At 35.9% G+C, this 19,599-nt stretch overlaps 2 protein-coding genes across 3 annotated transcripts; one reads left to right on the forward strand and one right to left on the reverse strand.

The window, feature by feature from the left end:
* The first annotated feature begins 467 nt into the window (after positions 1 to 467).
* LOC126827782 (protein-S-isoprenylcysteine O-methyltransferase) lies at positions 468 to 8,314 on the forward strand. Its single transcript, XM_050557319.2, has 4 exons — positions 468 to 685; positions 2,849 to 3,107; positions 4,305 to 4,522; positions 5,929 to 8,314. Exons 1-4 carry the CDS (start codon positions 482 to 484, stop codon positions 6,109 to 6,111), a joined length of 864 nt encoding a protein of 287 aa, XP_050413276.1. The 5' UTR covers positions 468 to 481; the 3' UTR covers positions 6,112 to 8,314.
* Positions 8,315 to 10,636: 2,322 nt separating this feature from the next.
* Positions 10,637 to 17,800, reverse strand: LOC126827771 (armadillo repeat-containing protein 10). Of its 2 annotated transcripts, XM_050557294.2 has the most exons (6): positions 17,514 to 17,800; positions 15,369 to 15,764; positions 14,884 to 15,284; positions 13,809 to 13,973; positions 12,806 to 13,054; positions 10,637 to 12,254 (listed from the first exon to the last, which is right to left on the reverse strand). In XM_050557294.2, the coding sequence occupies exons 1-6, from the start codon at positions 17,668 to 17,670 to the stop codon at positions 11,970 to 11,972; spliced, it is 1,653 nt and encodes a 550-aa protein (XP_050413251.1). In that variant the 5' UTR covers positions 17,671 to 17,800; the 3' UTR covers positions 10,637 to 11,969. The 2 variants fall into 2 exon arrangements, with proteins under 2 accessions (XP_050413251.1, XP_050413250.1); XM_050557293.2 differs by having other exon boundaries at positions 14,884 to 15,764.
* Positions 17,801 to 19,599: the final 1,799 nt, after the last annotated feature.

Raw genomic sequence — 19,599 nt, forward strand, 5'->3', positions numbered from 1 at the left:
AAATGATTTGAAAAGCCTGACGTAAAGCTTTTCAAAGGTGACTTGGATTTAAAAATAATTTGCAACCCTCTGGACAAGTAAAATAGGATTTAATGGATAATTTACACAACAGGTAGGACACTAACACATCTAGTACTAAGGCTATTTTTTATTTTCTGGAGCTGTCAAGTCAGCAAGAGTGTTATTGTCCCTTTAAAGTATCTAGTTAGCTAAGTTACTTTAGGAACTGTATCTTGCTTGATTTTCAATATCAAAATAACAAATCTGGGGTCGACGGGTGCGTGAATATGTATCATAATAATAATAATATCTTTATTTTCAAATTATCAAATTAGTCTAATAAGATGAAGAACATCACTTCATATGTGTCAGTTCATGTCAATTCGTTACCTGGTGACATGCTCTACTTTCGTTTTGTTTACATATACATTTTTTTAGCCAATCACATTAGTAACACGGTGACGACTGCGGTTTATCCAAAATGGCGCTGTCCAGGCAAAGCCGAACAAGTTTGATTTGTTTCGTTCTTGGTGCCGGTCTGCTGTTTCTATCAATTCTAGGTCATTTGAGTAGCAGCACCCACTATCTATGGGAAACATTTTATGTATTTATTTGTCTAGCATATGTACTCGTAGCTCATGCTTCAACATTTTTCATTTACAGAGAAGAACCAAATTTGTACAAGGTATGGATCCAATATTTTGCGCAATTTCGAAATTGCTCGTATATACTATCATTGGACATTCACGTTTGAAATTGATATTTGCGCAAATATATTTCTAAAATTGCGCATGTTAGATTGGTTAGCAACAATAAATGATACTGGTACAATAATAATAGTTATAGCGCGTTGTACAATAATACAGGGGCGCAGATCGCCAAAAACTAGTGGTGGGGACAGTCCATGCGCGGGTGAATATTGGTAAAGAGGAGAGTTCGGCAGTCATCCCCCGAAATTTTTTGAAAACAAGACGCTCTAAAACGCACTCTGTGGGTATTTTCAGCATCATTTTCTGGCAAACAATTCTAATCCCTGAGGCAGCAAATGATACGAAATCTAATCTAAAGACAAATCTTCAAGCCACCGTTCACGATTTATTCTCTCATGTACACTACAAGAACTAGAAATATTTACACTACTGAGATTTCAGCTCCGCCTCCATTCCCAGTAGTGTTCGAAGACTACGTAAAGTCTTTGAGCAAAATGTGTATTCAATTGGATACACAAATGTACAGGCCTACAAATATTTTAATTTATATAAACTAAAACAAGCCACACGCACAGCTAAACATATCAATATTCAATACCAACTGAAATAAATGTATTTTTTTTTTTTTTTTTTTTTTTTTTTTTTTTTTTTTTCATTGGTGATTAAAAATCCGATGGCAAAGGCGAATTTTCCCACGTTAAAATTCAAAAATGGCGACCACATTGAAATATAACTTTTCGCTTTTTTTTAAAGTTAAATCTAGCTGTTTATATTGTTCCCAAAGCTATTTTAATGATTCACATAGTACCAGTTGTATTATATTATCTATTTTGAATGTGACAGTGGTGATGTTATGTTAGAAATTACGCATTTGGAATTTTATAATTTGCGTGATTTATCATCCAGTATACCAGATAAAAACAAAATCTCAGTTATTTGATACCCAGCGTATCAGATATCCACACCTACATATACATATTATTATAATCACTATGGAATATTTTAATTATTTGGAACCGAGATCTTTGGGTTATAAACTAACATTTCAAGTTTCAACAAAATCGGATAAAAATTGTGACCTCTATAGGGTCCACAAGCTAAAAACGTGATTTTTCGTACAAACAGGGGCCATAATCCATGAAGTTATCGATCTGATACATGCCAATATCGAAAGCAGCCGAGATATTTTGGCGATAAAAATATATTTCAAGTTTCGTCAAAATCGGATAAGAATTGTGACCTGTAGAGTGTCCACAAACAAATTGTGGACGGACGGACAGGGGCGACGACAATAAATATCGGTCACCGGGTGCAGCTGTATAACTTCAAGGACCCTGGCCTCAAGTGCCTGGGACCAACTCTACACTTTCTGAAATGTCAATAAAAGCTCTGGAATGATTTCAATTTAAAAAAATAAACAGTAAGCAAAACATCGGAAATAAGTGGTGGGGACACAGTATGTCATGTCCCCACCACTAAAAATATTGGTGGGACACGTCCCGGTGTCCCCACCGGGATCTGCGCCCATGCATTAATAGATGCATTTTATATTGCCTACCGACATTTGTCTCCTAATAATTTTTAAAACTTCAACAATGTAGCCATGGACATACAGGATATAACATTTTCCATGAGTTTCACTTGGGAATTTAAAAAAAGCCGATGGGGATGCAGAGGGAAAAAATGGTGGCACATGAGAAAATCATGGTGCATGGAACATCCACAGGGTTCCAATGGCATTGTCATAATATGATTGAAAAAGAACTTACCCATGGGATATTATGACGACCATTGATGGGCATTTCATGGGACAAGGACTTCATGGGAATCATCATGGGGTTTTACATAGGCTAAGCCTGTTCCCCAATCCCATTCAGTCAACCTGAATAAAAATATGGTTTAAAAAATTGTTTTTTTAAATCAGCCGATTTTATCTTAAATTAGTCAAATTTAATACTGCCATCTATTTGAATAATATTTTCACCAATATATTTTTATAATAAAAGAACTTTTAATTGTATAACTGTTATATTGGGACCTGAAATAAAGTTTATTTAAATGAAATGTGGCAACAAAACATTTAGCAGTATGTCCAAATAGATTTATGTATATATTTATTTTACTTATTCTTATTTCAGAATGCACTGAGGGCTTTGTTGTTGGGTAATATTTTCGGATTTGGTCTGTTGATCAGTTTTTCAAATACAACTTGGACACATTTTGGATGGTATCTAATAGCTTTATCATTCTTTCATTGGTCTGAATATTATACAACATCTGTTACCAATCCTAGATCTTTAACACTAGAATCATATTTATTAGACCATAGTTTAGAGTATAAAATAGCTGCAGTAGCAAGTTGGACAGAATTTACAATAGAATGGTTCCTGTTTCCAGGTAAAACTTCATTGCTATACAGTAAACTTCACATAAGTCGGATCTAAGTGGACTGACCAATTTTATCTGAGTTAAGCGAAGATCCAAGTTAGCCGAAGACCGTAAGTTGGATTTCCTAAGTTGGATCTTTTGCTCAACTCGGATCAAAATGTTCGGTCCATTTGATCTAATATCGGCTTTTTTCCTTCGTCTAAGTCGGATCAGCAGTATGTTCAGAATTTCACTGTCAGTTTCGTGCCGATGGTCTAAAACTTGGTTAGCTATTCCATGCACAGAGCCCCAAAATACTTTACTCTATCATTTTGACTCAAATCAGCCTATTTGACGCCGGCAATAATAGTATTTTCCCGGAAAATTTGAAACTCGCTGTCTGCTGTACGAGGCACTTTCCAGGAAAATGTAGGGCTGAGTAGAACCAGAGGATTTTTCAAGCCGTCGTCCAAGAGTTACAATGTGACCTAGTCATTTGGATGGAACAGTAAATCGAATGGATGGGTAGTATTGGCTGTTTTTCCCTATATTTAGGGACTGGGTTTGATGAAAAGTAGATGGAAATGTGTGTAACCATAGAAATGAAATTTAACAATATTTTTCAAATGACTGGAATATTGTTTCTTTTCACAAGACTTTAAACCCCATTCTAATTGTTTTATTTTTTTAGGTTTAAAACAGTACTGTTTGATAAGTTTAGTAGGTTTATTAATGGTGATAGAGGGTTTACGTTAAGTCAGTATGATAAAGGCCCTAAACCCCTTTCTATTACGATTAAAACAGTACCGTATGATAAGCTTAGTGGGTTTATTTATGGTAAGGGTTTACATAAAGCCTTTATGATAAAGACTTTAAACCTCATTCTATTTGTATTATTTATTTAGGTTTAAAACGGTACCGTTTGATAAGTTTACTGGGTTTATTAATGGTGATAGGAGGTTTTATGTAAAGCCAGTATGATAAAGGCCCTAAACCCCTTTCTATTTGTATTATTTTTAAAGGGTTGAAACAGTACCGTATGATAAGTTTACTGGGTTTATTTATGGTGAGGGTTTACATATAGCCAGTATGATAAAGACTTTAATATTGTGTTATCTTTATAGGTTTAAAACAGTACCGTTTGATAAGTTTATTAGGTTTATTTATGGTGAGGGTTTACATATAGCCAGTATGATAAAGACTTTAATATTTGTGTTATCTTTATAGGTTTAAAACAGTACCGTTTGATAAGTTTAGTGGGTTTATTAATGGTGATAGGAGGAGAGGTATTACGTAAAGCCAGTATGATAACAGCTAGAAGTAATTTTAATCATTATGTACAACATATAAAACAACATGATCATCAACTAGTTACTCATGGTGTATATAGATATTTCAGACATCCTTCATATGTTGGCTGGTTTTATTGGAGTTTAGGAACTCAAGTAAGTCATTCTATAACTATTTATTTAGGAAATTTAAATAGACATAAATGTCTTTATATATATGTGCCCACATTTTACCTAAGGCTGTTTGAAATCCATAGAAACCAGTGTAAACTTTAAACTGACCAGTTATAATTGATTGATTTTAATGATGGGTTCCCAGAAAAGTATTTATCGGGTAGTTATTTCCAATAAAAGTATGATAATTTTGGTATATATGGAAAATGTAGAGATATCCAATCTTACTAGAAAAATACTGGATTACCCGAAAAACACTCCTGCAGCGTATACAGTACAAAAATGTAAGGGTTCCCCTAATCAAGAGCCCAATGATTAGGAATTTCTGCACGCATGATGTCAAAGGTCACACGCGAACATTGAGCGCTTGATGTCCAAGTTGATAAACTTTATGAAGAGTTAGATGTACAATACTTTCTGAGATACAAATGACAGAAAAAGACGCGGGTAGTGGATAATCTGAGAATTTAATTAGGATTAAATATTTGTAATAAATAGTAAGCGATTAAAGACAACATCGTCTTATGTATGCAATGAATTCTCCTCTGACTTCCAAGAGAGGTAAGCCACGTGACGTAAACATGACCTGGTTTGATCGAATTTTTATAGCAGGACATTCCTTTGCAATTACAATGTTTGAGAAGGATTTGAAGCAAAGTTATGACAAATTAATTAGTTTGAATATGTTTTTAGTCCATATATGCCATTAAATCACCCTGTTTGTACGCGGGAACCCATCTTTAATACATTTTAGACCAAAATGTTTTTTAAGAAAGTACTTTGTGTATATGGTTTTAACTCTTTGATTAACTCTATTCTGACATATTTGCATTGGGCTATAAACTATGGAATACAAAATTATTTATATCTTGTATCTTTAAACAGATCCATGCTTTGTAACATAATGAATGTCTGTCAGTCTTTGCGTCACATGTTTGTAGTTTCAATCATACGCTTGTACATAACAAGGAGTAGGGTCATCTACTTAAGTTTGTGGGTTTTCTTTAGGACCTCCTGTTTCCTCGTACTGCTGTATGCCATTGAATTAGTTTTCGTTGAGGGAGGTTAAACCCCATTTTTTTCTCTCTTTTCTAAATCATAGAGAGGTGTAGTCATTTTAAATAAGTAAAATCATGATGGACATTCTGACTCATTACAATTTTAATTACCAGTAGCAAAGAAATTTGCAAAGTAGTTTTCAATCTTGATTGAAATGAAATGGGGTTAAACATCCTACTTTTCTAGACTAATGAAGACAGACATATGGCTCGTGTCGTGAGGGGTTATTTTGCCATGGCAGCTTCACTCTCAAGTCTTGTCAAGTTATGATCACATAACCTATGTTTCATTTAATTGTGACCCAATCAATGTTATTATTTTTATTTCAGATTATTTTGTGTAACCCGATCTGTTTGGTTGGCTATACCTTGGCATCCTGGAGATTTTTTAGACAGAGAATTCACGAGGAAGAAATCTCACTGCTCAATTTTTTCGGCGAACATTATGTAGATTATCAAAATCGTACCGGCACTGGCCTTCCTTTTATTAAAGGCTATAAAGGACGATATTAAAAGACTTTAAAACTAAATTAAAACAATTTTCTGATTTGAGGAAAAGCAGAGGGAATAATTTAGAAATTGTACTGTCATTTCAATATATCATAGGTTATAACTGTTGATATATATAAAACACTCTTGGAATATTATCTCAGATAAGGAATAGCAAAAGGAATAATTTAGAAATGTTTTGAAATAAAGCACATTTCGATCTTTAAAGATCTAATGAGGAGACTGAAAAATTATCAGATGAAAGATCTGAAATGTTGATATTGCCAAGATGGCACTGAACAGTCTTTTTCACTGGCTAAAAACCATTAATGTGGGTAGGCCAGGCATAAATCTAAAAGTGATATTCGTAGCAGGTTGGTCAACATATAGGGCAGATTGGTAATCATACAGGGCAGGTTGGTAATCATACAGGGCAGGTTGGTAGACATACTGGGCAGGTTAGTAAACATAACGGGCAGGTTGGTAATCATACTGGGCAGGTTGGAAAAACATTTTGAAAAAAAGATGCTAAAACAAAGCCAAGACATTGGCTGAAGTTTGCTATTAATTTAAACTGTGTTATGAGACTGGATTAAATCAGGGATGGCCAACTAATGACACATTGTACCTATTAAAAATAATCATCTGATATTATTTCCCAGATGTCTCGGTCACAGATGTTAACAGATTAAATAGGAGCTAACACAATCAATAATGATCCTGTGTTTCTAACATTTTGTCTTGATATCTTTTGAAGTTGTATGATAAATATGAATTTATACAGATCAGATTCATAATTGGAACATGGAAGTTAAATGTTTGGGTTGTTTGGCCACCCCTGGTTTCAGTCATTTGTTATTTCTGCATTGTTCTAGTTGAAATTATGAATAAAAATATTTTCTCATTATTATGTAGTTTATATCATGATCACATATTGATCATAAGTTGTTATTCAGGTGTAGTGAGGTCCTAGTGCAGTATCGTCGGTGAAGTGTCAAAAGGGTGTATCTAAGTATTTCTAAAGATTAAGAAATAGAACCTTTTGCATTTCAAAATTTCTACAAATCAAGATACAACATTTGGTCACATGATACCCAGAACAGTTCTAATTGGCGTAGAGATACACAGCTTAAACAGAAATGTGCATATTATTGGGAGAGTTTAAAAATGCAAAAAAGTGCATTTGACTAATTTCCGGAGATACACCCTTTTGACACCTCACCGAGGTTATACCAGTATATAGATTTATCATAAGTTGTTGTTTTAGTGTAGGGAGGCCTTAGTGCACTTGATCAGAAGTTTTTATTCTAGTGTAGTGAGGCCCTGGTGCACTACAATATAGCAATATAGATTGATCAAAATGTGTAATATAGGTGCAGTCTGTGTGCACTATATCTTTTGTTGATACCAGAAATAATTTCATTGATGAACTAAGTACATGTATTTATTATGTAAATTAAGTGTATATATTTGCTCAATAATTAGGTATTGTACCACACTTACATATCATGTGCTGGAAATGACAGAAATGGATGGTCTTTTCAAACCAATTGGAAGGTTGGAAATTCCAAAAGGCCAAATTAAAACACCAAACTGACCTGAAAAAAGACTTTATAAAGCATTTAATGATTTTGCATTAACTGGATGTTTACTGAGTTTAAATGTTAAGCTTCAACATCAAATTGTCTTTTGGTGCAATTTGATTACCGTTTTACAAGACAGTGTCAGGAAACATAAACATTCTTATAGGCACAGGTAGCACGAACATCACAAATTAATATTGTTTGTATTTTTTAAGATTTTCAATAGATGTTAAAATATATTCAGAGCATTTAATAAACCTATCAAATCATTATTGAAATTAAAATGGATTTAGATTGTCGATAAATGTGTCTAGTATCAAGAAGAACAAGACATAATTTTCTAGTTTCTTGTTCAGATTTGTTTATTATATATTTATTGATTTTTTATATAGAGGTGTTCAGCTATTATATTTCTGTAGATCAACTGGTAAATTATTTAAATTTACTTTCCAAAAATGATCTATGGTATTAAAACAGTATTTATTGTTAAAAATTTGTCCAATAAAATGTCTGTTTCTATAAAATTTATGTACAGTTATTAAATTTAGTGTTTTAAAAAATTATTCAACACAAAAGTCTTGTCTCTAAGTCTGTTGTTAAGTGCCTGCTGTTCTTGTACTTTGAAATAAAACCAGTTAATTCTTAAAAAATTGTGTTGTTACAGATTGGTTATATATTATTATCTAATCAAAATAGCTTTCATAATCCAGAACCTAAGTACAAATCATTTTGTTTAGTTTTCTTGCATTGCCTATGTTTTGGACATTTAGTAGCCACAATGTGTTCTTTATGTGCAGTTGTTGATTTAGCAAATGGATCAGAGTTGTCTCCCTTTAGTCTCCAAACTGGAACTTTCCTGTTTCACCATCCAACTTATATAATGACACAAAAGATCAAAAAGGAAATTACAAATTATTTTGAAGAAGTATTCATCAACAACTAAACTTTTTGCAGGGGGTTATACTGTTCCACCAACACCACCTCTGACAAGGGAACCATGAAATTTCTTCTAGATCATCCATGTCAAGATCCAAACCAGGGACACTCTTGTCCTGGTCAAGAGTCCCTGTGTACTGATCACTTGATTACCACAGCCCTTGCTCTATTAAAGAATGATTTTCATTTGGAGTATCTTGAACAAATAAGATACCCCTTCCACCCATGCCACCATGGCAAGAGTATCCCGAAGGTTCAAATCAGGGACAGTCTAGTCAACAGACCATTAGTCTTCGATTTGAGTATTCCACACTGCATACATGTACATGTACTATGCAAACACGCTGTCCTTCTGAATAAAAGTTTATTAACATATTGAAAGATGGAAGAACAGTTTCAAAATTTATCAATCTTTTCTACAAGAATATATTCTATATAATTTATACTGTTCAATATTTACATACTAACAACACACAATATTCCATCAACAATAAAAATATTACTTTGTCTTAAAAATATATTAATACATGATAAATATATACTATTCAAAAAAAGTAGGGGATATTTGATTTTGGGGGCATAATACTAAAATATGCAAATGACTACGAAAAAAGTCACTATAGAACCTAACAGAAGAAACATTTCCAGTTACATGTGACGCCCAAACGCACCAATAGCTACCGCATGGAATGCAGGTGATGCTTGGGATCATCATGGGGGTCCAACCCAAGATTTGCACGACTCTGACTTTGAATGTTACAGTCATTGTGGCATTGAATTCCAGGGTGGAAACATCAGTTTAATTGTTTTAGTGACCAGAAAACAAATTTTGATATGCATCGGCTTATCCAAAATGAAAGGTTACGTGCCCTTGGCATGCTACAGATCGGCACAACACAGGCGGTTGTGGCGCGGACGATGAATGTTTCTCAGTCTGTCATAAGCAGGCTATGGTCCAGATACCGTGATACACAATCTGTACAGGACAGACCACGCTCAGGTCGACCAAGGGCGACAACTCAAGCCCAGGATCGATTTATCCGTACCTTGGCCTTGAGAAATCGTGTCATCACAGCAAATCAGATCAGCGCTCGTCTTCAAACAGACACTGGTGTGAGAGTGAGTGGCCAGACGATTCGGAATCGACTGCATAGGGGTCACCTTCGCGCCCGACGTCCTCGCGTGATCCCTTGTTTGAGAGATCATCACATTCAGGCAAGACGTCGTTGGTGTAGGGATCGTCAACACTGGGATAATCGACGCTGGAGCAATGTGATGTTTTCAGATGAGTCAAGGTTCACTGTTGATTTTTTGGACAGACGTAGGAGGGTGTGGCGTCGTCGAAACGAGCGCTTCCAAGACGTTAACGTCATCAGACATGATCGATTTGGGGGTGGTTCTGTTATGGTGTGGGGAGGCATCACTGTTGCTGGAAGAACGGCTTTACATGTTGTTGCAGGGCGTGTTACAGGCCAGTACTACCGGGACAACATCTTGGCAGTCCATGTTGTGCCGTTCGCACGACGTCATGGCCGCCGTTTCATCTTCCAGGATGACAACGCAAGATGTCACAGGGCCAGGATCGGTACAGGTTACCTCCAACAACAGAACATCACCACATTACCTTGGCCAGCACTGAGTCCCGACCTCTCCCCCATCGAGCATGTCTGGGACATGCTTGGACAGAGGTTACGTCAACGTCAACAACGTCCTGCCAATGTCCAAGAACTTGCTGCTGCGTTGCAACAGGAATGGGACAATCTGGACCAAAATGACCTTAGACGTCTCATTAGGAGTATGCCACGTCGGATCAATGCTTGTTTGGCAAACAGAGGAGGATTTACCCGTTACTGACTTGGTTGTGATGCTGTGGTAACTTTGCTGTTTGACCCCGGGTATCATTTTACCCTTATAATGGTCAGTCTGTGCCTTACTTAGTCTAACGATCATTTGGAATAAATCGATGAATGTGAACTTCATTTCATTTTGTCATTTGTTTCTTCGTCAGTTTCATTAGGTGACTTTAATAACACTTAAAAATCAAATATCCCCTACTTTTTTTGAATAGTATAGTTCAACACACTCCAAACACACACAATACACACCTGACATTCCCACACTATAAATTCTAACTTTGATTAATTGCTTTATTAGCTAAGGCATATTATGAATAAGACTTTAAAAAGAATAAACTAAATCCTATAAAAGATAACTACATCTTGACTAGAAACTTTGATCTCAACTTAACTAATGTTTATCTAATTGAACTGGTCAAATACCACTTCTATCAGTGTCGTAACTAGAGTTTATATCGAATGGAGTGGTCCTTGAGTTGAGTTTGCACATACCCCCCATCCAACAAAAACACAACCCAATACACATCAAACATGTTTTCGCATAAAATAAAACAATATCATCTACTACCTCAACCGAAAAACATCTTTTTATTCAATGTAGGTCCGGTCCATCCCAACCCTCAACAAGAAATCCCCCACCTTTGGCTCACTGTAACATACACTACTGTAACACACAACTGACATTGTAAATTGCAAGGATAGCTACCTATTTAAATTATGCAAAGATACAAGACAATATTTGTATTTAAAGCGTAAACAAAATAACCTGAAGGAATGTTATCTTATATTATGCATACATCAACTACACATTAACTACCATGCTAGTGTGGGTAATACCTTGAAATCAGAGGTTGCGCTAGGTTTAATAACTTTGCATTGTGAAAACACAAGCCAAAAAATATGTCCATCAACACTTATATTAGCCTGTTGCAGTGGACGTTTAAAGTTGTAAATACAAAAGATTTTTTCCTATATTATTGTAAATTATATATATATATATAAAAGATAGGTTGATGTTATTAGTGAATTAGGTGGAGCTAAAAAGACAGATACAAGGCCAACCAAAAATCTGACGCTGCTCTTGGCAAACCATCAAATCCAGTGCCACTCGAGCGAGCCACCAATAAGCTGATAAGCTCCAGAACAACACAAACCCTTACCCACAAGTATCATCTTGACTAATTTATGGTCGAAAATGTCAGTATGATTGAAAAAAAACAATCCTGATCGGGGCGGCATACAATATTATATTACTAAATATGTTTACTTAAGCGGGGACTTTCAATAAACCGACGATATCACCAAAATTTGTCGAAGACATCAAATCATTTTTTTGCGGCAGGCGAACATAAACCACATCTTTTTGGCATCAAAATGAATGAGTCTTGTATGCAAATTTTTGTATTTACGCAACCTCTTTTTAAATTATACTATTTAAAATAAAAGTAGCACAAACAAATTAAATAGATAATATATATATATATATATATATATACACTAATTAAATCTATTTGATCAATTCAAACAACCGAATGGCCTGTTTGCTAACATTTTCTGTCTGATGTCGACAAAGTCCTTGAACTCTTCTTTTGATTTCTTCAGCATTAGAAGAATCGAATAAGGCGGTATATAAAGACTGTGGATTAGCTGGATTATTTTCCGATGGCAGACGGGTTTCAGTGATTTTCCCCTCTTTAACACCGGACACCATATTTACTAACAGTGTGATGACACGTAATAACAAAATAGAATCTGTTTGTGCCTCCAAATATTTGAATAAAGATGAAGGAGTCTGGAAAAAATAATAAAAATTAAACATTTGAAGAATGTTCAGAATTTTTCATCTTTTTGAGACAACAGGGTTTAAGTTAGTATCTGACATTTTGAAATTTGTGCTGTGCATGTATTAAAATACTGACAAATATGTGACTGGTGCCAGCAAAATGAGTCGGAAGTCTCATTCATTCGTTTTGCGCTATAAATTATATGCAGCAGTCAGTGGTGCAATTATTTATTTTAATTTATCAAATTTTTGAGAGATCAAATTTTTGTTACATTTTAAAGCCTACAGTTGTGGCTTTAAGGAAATGTATAGAACTCATTTTGGTGAAGTGACCCAATTGACAGATTTTGCTGGCACCGTTCACATACGTGCCTTATAATGACAGGCAACAGATAGATGGTGTACTAACGTTGGACCTGGACACACTATCCTCGCTCGGGGGACCCACTGAAAATTGTGAACTGAGTTCTATTTTAAATTCTTAACAGAGACATTTTTGTCTCAGGTACGAGTAAACTTCCCTCGATCAATAAACAATATGTGATCATTAATCTACAAACCTTGGATTCTAAGAGATCTGGTAAAACTTCGGGATTACAAGAGAGATTGACTAATACTTTAACAGCTTGTAGACGAATACTGGTATTATTCCCATCCATCATTTGGAATAATCGGGGTAAAGCTGGTATATATTGTTCATGATAAGATGGTGTCGTAGATAAATTAGTCAGCGACTTCAAGGACATCAGTTGGACATCATCCGGACTTTTTTCATAAGTAATGAGATCTATTAACACCGGAATACACACCTGAAAAAACGTAATCACATCCATTTCACTTGAAAAACATAAATGTATACAAATACAAAATTGTATTACATATAGTAATCTCATTCTTTAAAACCCACATCATGATATGTTTTATTAGAGTGACAGGGGATCATTTGGAATGGTGTTGGCTCGCTAACCAGGAGATCCCAGTTTTGATCTTGGTGTAGGACGAGGAAATTCTTCAGGATTTTCAAGTCTGGTGTCAGTAGTGCTGTCAATTAAATGTTACAAAAAACAATAGTCCACCTGTGTACTGGTAGTTGGTATTCAATAAAGAGTAGGCTGAAATGCCACCGTCTGGGCAAAATGGACCTCCTAGTACACTTTATTCATTAGCTTGGTAGGGAGTTAAACCCCTTTTCTATTTTTAATATTTTGTAAATTCTTTGGTATTCTAATTTTATGGCATGCAAGTTCTTCTGCCAGTCAATTTCACTAGCAGTCAGGCAGGACTGGCAGATATGTCTCACATGAGAGGCATGCTATGGAGTCGGACCAGGATCTCGTCAAAACTAAAATTCCAAAACATAAGCTCACCTCCAATCTAGCCTGGTTCTGTATATCGATACACAGATTAATTATAACATTATTAATAGCTCACCCCCAATCTAGCCTGGTTCTGTATATCGTAATACACAGATTAATTATAACATTATTAATATCTCACCCCCAATCTAGCCTGGTTCTGTATATCGTAATACACAGATTAATTATAACCTTATTAATAGCTCACCTCCAATCTAGCCTGGTTCTGTATATCCATACACATATTAATTATAACATTATTAATAGGTCCTAGTAAATTCTGGGAAGTCTGTACACCAAGTCTAGCAGTAGTTGCATGTACTTGTAATAATAAAGTTAGTTCTTGAATACAGCCACTTTCTCTTAACAAAATCTACAAAAAAATCATAATTCACTAAATTAACACTGGAAAGTAACTGGTAATACAAAATCATAAAGCAGTTGTTAAAAGCATCATCGACTCATTAACCATTGCCTTTTTGAATGTTGTATAAGGCTAATCATGTGACTAACAACTTGATTTACTTTTGAATGTGCTCAGGTGCTGTTATATTTTGTTGAGCAATTGAATTGCATTAATGGGAGCCACTATGGCTCAGAGCATGGCACTTGATCTCTAACCAGATAGTCCCTGGTTTGATCCTGTTGGCCAAAAAAGTTTCTCTGGATTTTCCAGTCTGGGTTCCGCATGTCAGTGATGCAAGGAGTGCCTAGCAAGGGAAATGTATCTATTTGTTCTGAGGGGATGGAAAACTAAGGCCTATCTATATGTTGATGTACATGTGAAATAAGCCTTGGCAATTGGAATTCGATGAAGAGTAGGCAGAAATGTACTGCTGTTCAGGAATTTGTATTTTCCTAACAGTTCATCCAGATTTTCCGGCGCGGTTCCCCCTTGTCAGTGATGCAGGACAGAGGGCCTGACAAGGACAGCTGTCTAGTCCTTCGGATGAGACAAAATTACGAGGTCCCGTGTATACATTGGGATGCATGTAAAAGATCCCTTGGCAGTTGGAATTCGATATAAGAGTAGGCGATAGTGCCGCTGCCCGGGCAAAATTTCCCTCACAGCACACTGTATGGCGTATGCCCGTCTTCATTAGCCCAGCATAGGAGCAGAACAGTAGGACGTTATACCCCATTTCATTTCATTTTTTCCTAACATACTGCTTGGCATATGCCTGTCTTCATTAGCCTGGTTAGTGCAAAACAGTATGTGTTAATAGAAATGATCAAATCCCATTTCATTTTTACTAAAAATATAAAACCAAGTTTTAGATTACCTGATTCTGTGAGAAGGCTCCCAGTCTAACAATAGAATCTAAAGCAGCTTGAAGAAGTTCAATGTCTTTCTGTTTCAACAAAGAAACTAAGGTTTCTACAGTTTCTTTATCAATATTATTAGGAGTGTTCTTTGCTTGTTGGATGGCTTTCGTGATTTTCTCAACATCTAACACAGTGCTGGATGAACGTGTTGACTGACTTGATTCTGTTCCATTCTGAATTGGCGCTGCATCTTCAGCTGGCTTTGGTGTCAACACGATACTAGCTTGACTTTTGATGGTATCCTGTTCCAGATCTGCAGCAGGAGCTTGAGATGCTTCATTGGATTTAACAGGTTCCGGTTTTTCCTCTTCTGGTCGCTTGGATTCAACAACTGGAATATTCTGAGAAGATTGTGGAGGTGCTTCATTAGTTACAACTTGTTCTTCTTTAATCTCTTGTGGCTCTGTACGATTATTTGATGCTTCAGACTTCGGAACTGGAGGTGCTTCATTAGTTACAACTTGTTCTTCTTTAATCTCTTGTGGCTCTGTACGATTATTTGATGCTTCAGACTGCGGAACTGGAGAAGACTGATTTACAGCTGTTTGATCTTTGATCACCGTTGCATCCTTAGATGCAGGCTCTCCCCCAGCTCTGACATCCTTGGTTGGAGACGAAGCGGTCGGTAGCTTTGATTCGGAAGTTGGTTGCTTGGTTTCTGTAGGCTTTGTTTGCTGAACTTTAGTTGGTATTTTCTGGGGTATCTTTGACTCTGGTTTTGGTGTTGGTGATGTCTTCGGTACGTCCAGTTTAATGTCGGGTTTCTTCACATCTACATCTGATTTAACAGTTGATTTTCCTTCCAGTGAAGGTTTTGTGGTAGAGCTCACATCCTTTTCTGAAAAGAAATGTTAAAATAAAATTAGTTCCTTATAAGATAAAAGAATTAGAGAAACTGGAGCTTTTTACATTGAGTTTCGTAGCTCATTACTACTTCCTAGACTGCCTGAAAATGAGTCACAGAACAAGTATATTTTCCTAAAATAGTTCATAGCTCTTCTCACAACCATAGCGCTTGAGGGAGTAGTAGTTTTGGGCTGTCCACTGTCCAAGTGCTGCATTATTTTTTAAACAGATTGAAACTACAGTAAATGAAATGTTTCTTTGAACTGTTTGCACGTCACTACCACATTTTGCAAGAGATCAGGGAACAAGCTAAAAAATAGGGGCCATAATCCTTGAAGTTACGGCCTGATACGTGCAAGTATCAAAAGGAATCCATATCTTTGGGATATAAACATATATTTTAAGTTTAATCAAAAGCAGATAAAAATTGTGACCTTATTATTCACCGATCACCTGTCCTTTACAACTTCACTGGCTCCCTGTTTCTTTTCACATTGATTTCAATATTTTGTGTCTTAGTTACATATCTGTAAATCAACTTTCCTGTCTTTGTAGCCTACCTGTAGGCTTACCCTCTTATTTTATTTCTTTTTTTTAATTTTATTACCGATGTCTTGTTTTACAAAGTATTTCATTTTAATGGTTTTTCTTTCTGACTATATTGATTATTATCAATAAATTAAAAAGAGGCCCAGCAAAAGATTTTGGAGTAGATTATATGTATCGTTGGCCTGTTTTGACTATCCAAGGCAGAAGATAACAAATATTGACAAATTTTCAATTCATCATATCTTTGTGAATCTTAATGAAATTGAACCATTTTGGACTAATCTGAAACTTTAAGTTGCATTTCAAAGCTAAATACATCCACACACAGTCACGCTCTATTTACAAATGTAAAATGTGAACATGTTTTTGTTTTATAAACAAATCCACAAAGTTCAGACAATAAATAATGATTCCTGTAATCCTGTTAATTCTTAGGCAGTGGCTATTGTTATGACGAGTTGTAAAAATAGTCCTCAGGCTATTGTATTACGACGATGCTTCCAGAGCCCTCCATCGGCAAAGTTAAAAACTGAATAGTTGTAAAAATAGTCCTGTGGCTATTGTTATGGCCATCGATTTCTATTACTCCTCTGAATCAATGGATTTCAACTTCACTACAGGCCCGGATCCAGCGTGCCCCCCCCCCACCGGCGTCTCAGCCCACGCCACCATGGACCTTATAAGGTCCATGACGCCACTAATGCAAACCACTAATAATGTGGCACTCTGATGATTACCCATTGCTCCAAAGTATCCCCTCCCCCCCTCGACAAAATCCTGGATCCAGGCCTGACTATGGAGGGCTCTGAAAGCATCATGGTAACTATAGTCTGAGAACTATTTTTACGACTCCTGGTAACAATAGCCACTGCCTAATCCAAATTGTTAATTGGCTTCCTATAGTTTGTCACCGAACTAGTCCGCTTGACTAACCAGTTCCATAGTTGTCAAAAACTAATTTCCACCATTAGGACAGTGAAACCTATAATAATATTGCTATTGTAATAACCAAAGGTAGAGGCTAGTAGTAATTAATGAATTAATGTATTTGTAATCAATTTAAGCCACGCAATTTGAATTGGTTGTAAAATTGAAACAAGGAAGTGTCTGTACAGATTAACCAAGTCCAAACCGGAAACATTTCCTGAAAATAAAATATGGTACCAGCATACAATTTAAGTGGCTTCATTACCCTGACTCTTCGATCTTCTTTTGTAAATGTAGAAAAGTACTAGAATACCACAGACAGCAGAACCCGCTAAAACGATCTTACTGATGTCCTTGGCAGCCATGTTTCGGCACGTGTTTGTTTCTATTTTCGTCGTCTGCTGACTCCTGCAATCGTTCATGAATGGAATTTTACGACAATGATGCAATTAAAAGAAAATCGTGGCCGTACGTTTAAGAAAGAAGAAAGTGAATGTTTATTCGCCGCTAGGTTAAGTAATCCGCCCCAAGGGTGCATGAGTAACTACAGCAGAATGATACATAATTCCAAAAGTCTTATATTGTCTGGTTAACCAAGACTTGTTATTGTAGGAAGTGGAAATGAAAGTAGTCTAGAAAACAACAAAGCAAAAGTAGTAAATTAAGTAAAATGGCCACCGACGTCGATTGTTCTATGTAGGCTATAGTTAGCCTAATAGTACATTTTACACCCAACGCACGCCCCCTCCCCCCTATTTTTTTGCGGTTGCAAACAATTATTTGCCCCATATATTCTCGCGGTAGGTATGTTGCTAAACGAATTAACAGTCAGTTTAGGTTGGAAATCGTAATATACACCGAAACGAGCCGGTTGGTGACTTTGTTGATTGTCCGTCAGCCCGCCCAGCGATGGCCGGGCTTCGCACTCCCGAGGGCCCCCCTTCTGAAATACCTGGATCCACCCCTGCAAAGTGTATTTTTATAGGAAAATAAATAACGCTGAGGGTAGGCTACATTTTATCTATATATTTTGCTATGTCAAGTCCCTGGCTCAACCTCACCACCTCTTAAAAAAAAAGATTTTCTTTTTTTTTTTTGTAAATCCGCGCCAAACTGACAAAGGACATTGCACTACCAGAGCATATTCCCAAACCATGTTCATTATTTCATTCACAATTTAATGACATTCTCGGAAACACTATCAATCCGAAAGGAAAGTATTTTTAAAAAAGATTTCCAAATATAAAAATAATTTAATTTCATACAAAAATTAGACATAATAATTAAACCAAATCAAATAAAACAAAATAAATGTTATTTGCATATACATACGCCTATAAAAGTGTAACAAAAGTTTGTGGGCTAAACGTTTCCAAAGTTTCCCATGGTGTTCTGTTGATTGGTATTTGAAATGCAAAGTAACGTATAATGATTTACATGAAAATTATTTCAATTCAAAATTTCCGTTTTTATGAGATTTTTAACATGTGTCTAATTGTCAAATTCTAGCGCTATCTGAATTAAATACTTTAATAACCATTTACATAATTATAAAAGGAAAAGAAATAAAATGGTGTAAGTTTCTGCATTTCTGAACCAACCGACGCGGGATAATGCAGATGGATATCGGCGTGGAATTGGTGATAGTTATAGTCCATATAATATGAACACATTTTTTCCAGTTATAATCTGGTAACTTGTAAGTTTTCGTATTAATGTCAAGATTCTTTTTTTAACATTTAAGTCTCTGGTATGGCACCATGTTGTGGTAACCTTTTATTAACGCCCTGTAATGTAAAACTTGTATCAGACGGCAACGGGTCTTTTAGTGTACACGCAGTGCCGGATTAGGGCTCTGCTGGCTCTAAGGCACATTTTGATAGGTGGCCTGAAAATACAGATATGTTGGGCTCATTGACAAAAGGAATTAAGTTAAATTTAGCAACAGAATATTTATTACAAACAAATTCAGAACATTGACAGTACTGTATTTACTATAAGTAGCCTACATATTCCCATTCACTGCCTAGCTAGATTACGACAAACGCGTAGATGAAGAAGGATGCAATTTATTTACCTAAAAATAAAGGCAAGCATTTTTGTCACCACCTGATAATTATCAAAAAAGTTTTACTTTATTATTTTGTGGCCTGGATTTTTGGCTGGCCCTAAGGCACGTGCCTTATTTGCCTTATGGTTAATCCAGCACTGTGTACACGGTATGGATTTTATGAGGTGGTTCCTCCTTGTCATTGGTGCAGGACAGAGGGCCTAGCAAGGGATAACGTATCGTATAGTAGTCGTTCGGATGGGACGAAAAAACAAGTTGGAATTAGATATAAGAGGAGACC

Source organism: Patella vulgata, chromosome 7 (assembly GCF_932274485.2).
Source record: "Patella vulgata chromosome 7, xgPatVulg1.2, whole genome shotgun sequence".
Classification (NCBI taxonomy): domain Eukaryota; kingdom Metazoa; phylum Mollusca; class Gastropoda; family Patellidae; genus Patella; species Patella vulgata.

What these genes read in the sequence shown, in the direction of transcription:
- LOC126827771 (XM_050557293.2), bottom strand. Translation starts at nt 17,670, where the DNA reads ATGAACGATTGCAGGAGTCAGCAGACGACGAAAATAGAAACAAACACG. An exon ending in AAGAAGATCGAAGAGTCAGG is followed by an intron (nt 15,765 to 17,513) that starts GTAATGAAGCCA and finishes ATTTCTTTTCAG; the next exon opens with AAAAGGATGTGAGCTCTACC. An exon ending in GAGCCTTCTCACAGAATCAG is followed by an intron (nt 13,974 to 14,883) that starts GTAATCTAAAAC and finishes ATTTTTTTGTAG; the next exon opens with ATTTTGTTAAGAGAAAGTGG.
- LOC126827782 (XM_050557319.2), top strand. Translation starts at nt 482, where the DNA reads ATGGCGCTGTCCAGGCAAAGCCGAACAAGTTTGATTTGTTTCGTTCTT. An exon ending in AAGAACCAAATTTGTACAAG is followed by an intron (nt 686 to 2,848) that starts GTATGGATCCAA and finishes TTCTTATTTCAG; the next exon opens with AATGCACTGAGGGCTTTGTT. An exon ending in AGAATGGTTCCTGTTTCCAG is followed by an intron (nt 3,108 to 4,304) that starts GTAAAACTTCAT and finishes TTATCTTTATAG; the next exon opens with GTTTAAAACAGTACCGTTTG.